General features: G+C 57.4%; 1 protein-coding gene across 1 annotated transcript in view; it reads left to right on the top strand.

Moving 5' to 3' along the window:
- The window catches only part of FAM163A (family with sequence similarity 163, member A), a 1,197-nt gene extending 618 nt beyond the window's left edge, over nt 1–579 (top strand). The window contains exon 2 of the mRNA XM_009699479.1: nt 175–579. Within this exon, the coding sequence (XP_009697781.1) occupies nt 175–579 (405 nt within the window). The remainder of the gene's footprint in view (nt 1–174) is intronic.
- Nucleotides 580–1,641: the final 1,062 nt, after the last annotated feature.

Raw genomic sequence — 1,641 nt, 5'->3', positions numbered from 1 at the left:
GTTTGTCTGGCTGCGGCCGCTGTGCAGGACCCAGGTACCGCTGGAGCAGACCAGCTGAAGGATTCTCTAGGAGGGGGATGAGGGGAGCGGGGATATGGCAGGGCTGGCTGAGAAGCCGGATCTGCCCACTGGTTACTCTGCCTCCCCTAATACAAGTCCTTCCCTTTCGCGTAGTACTATTGCTGCAAGAAAGATGACTCCGATGAGGAAGAGGAGGAGGAGGAGGAAGAGGAAGAGGAAGAGCCTGATCTTCCCATGCACTCGCACCTCGGCACATGCAATGCCTGCAACTCCCGTATGGTGGACGGCCAAGGCAGCCCCGCTGCCCCTCGCAGTGAGCTCAGCCAGCACAGGGCTCACAACTACTGCCCGACCTGTTCCCCCTACGGCTCCCCCTTTTACATCCGGACTGCCGACATGGTACGCAACGGGGGCGAGAGGATCACCTATACCCCCACGTGCTACAAGGAGATGGGGCCGTCCATCAACATGGCCACCTTGCAAAGCTACCCGGTGAGCCGCCATGGCCTCCTCCACAAGAGCTTCCCGAACCCGCGGGCTATCAGCACGGAGGTGTAGTCGCCATTGCCACTAGCACAGGGTGTCCCCAGCTGGCACCCGCTCGAGGGAAGGGGCTTTCACTTGTCTTTGGGTGGGAGGATTCCCCCCCGGAGAGGACCCCGTAAGCCCAGCCCAAGACCAAGCACGGTCCTCCTGCTAGACCGCCCGGCACGGCTAAGCTTTACGGGCGAGAAGACGAGAGAGACCCCGAAGGGCAACGTTAAACCGGGCACCTCCGAACCCATCATAAGTGTCATTATTATTCTACTCTGTCTCCCGAAGGGACTTGTCTAATGAGGGCTATGTACAGTACAACCTAATTTAATTACCCCAGGCTCCCCCGACTCCCCGAGGCCTTCGGTGTCCCCACGCAGCCAGTCGAGGCGATGCGCACCGCCTCCGGCACATGGAGCGGTATGTGACCACCCACCAGCTGCCGCCCTTCCCTGGCAAATCCTGCTGCTGAGCTGGGAATGGCAGCGCTCCTCGGCGATGGGAAAGCAAAGAAGGGAGGATCGGGATCATCCTGCTCCCGTTGTACTGCGTTAGTTGCCGCTAGCAGTTAGCTTTTATGTTTGAGTGTAAGATAGGACACGGTCTCCCACCTGCTTTGGTCTTTGCACGTGCTGAAGAAATTCAAGACATGAATTTAGATCACTGCCGGGGAAGGGAAAGCTGCTCGCAAAACCGCTCACCCACGCAAACGGGCACAGGCTGATCCTTCTGCGGCCAAAGCCCCCACCTCTTCTACTCTTCACAAGTTTTCTTAGGAGTGATTTTAACTTGGACCCATAAAAATGGCAAGATTTTACTTACTTACGGGAAGGATTGTATCCCTAAATAACTGCAGTTTTGGTCACCTTCAGCTTTCAAAGCCCTACCCAGCGCACCCCGCCAGCTCCAGACAGCCAGAGGAAGGTTGGCTTTAGGATGGCTTTTGCTTTCGACAGCAACAGCAGAGACCACCGGATCATGTCTCCTCCTTTGCAGGGCCCACGACCTCCCACAGGAGAGTGAGGTTCAGGTGGTCGCGGTCCACCTTTTGCTTTTGGAAGAAGAGGGTGCAGGACCCGAACCTGG

Source organism: Cariama cristata, unplaced genomic scaffold (genome assembly GCF_000690535.1).
Source record: "Cariama cristata isolate BGI_N322 unplaced genomic scaffold, ASM69053v1 scaffold8344, whole genome shotgun sequence".
Taxonomy (NCBI): domain Eukaryota; kingdom Metazoa; phylum Chordata; class Aves; order Cariamiformes; family Cariamidae; genus Cariama; species Cariama cristata.
This window is presented reverse-complemented; position numbering and strand designations above follow the sequence as displayed.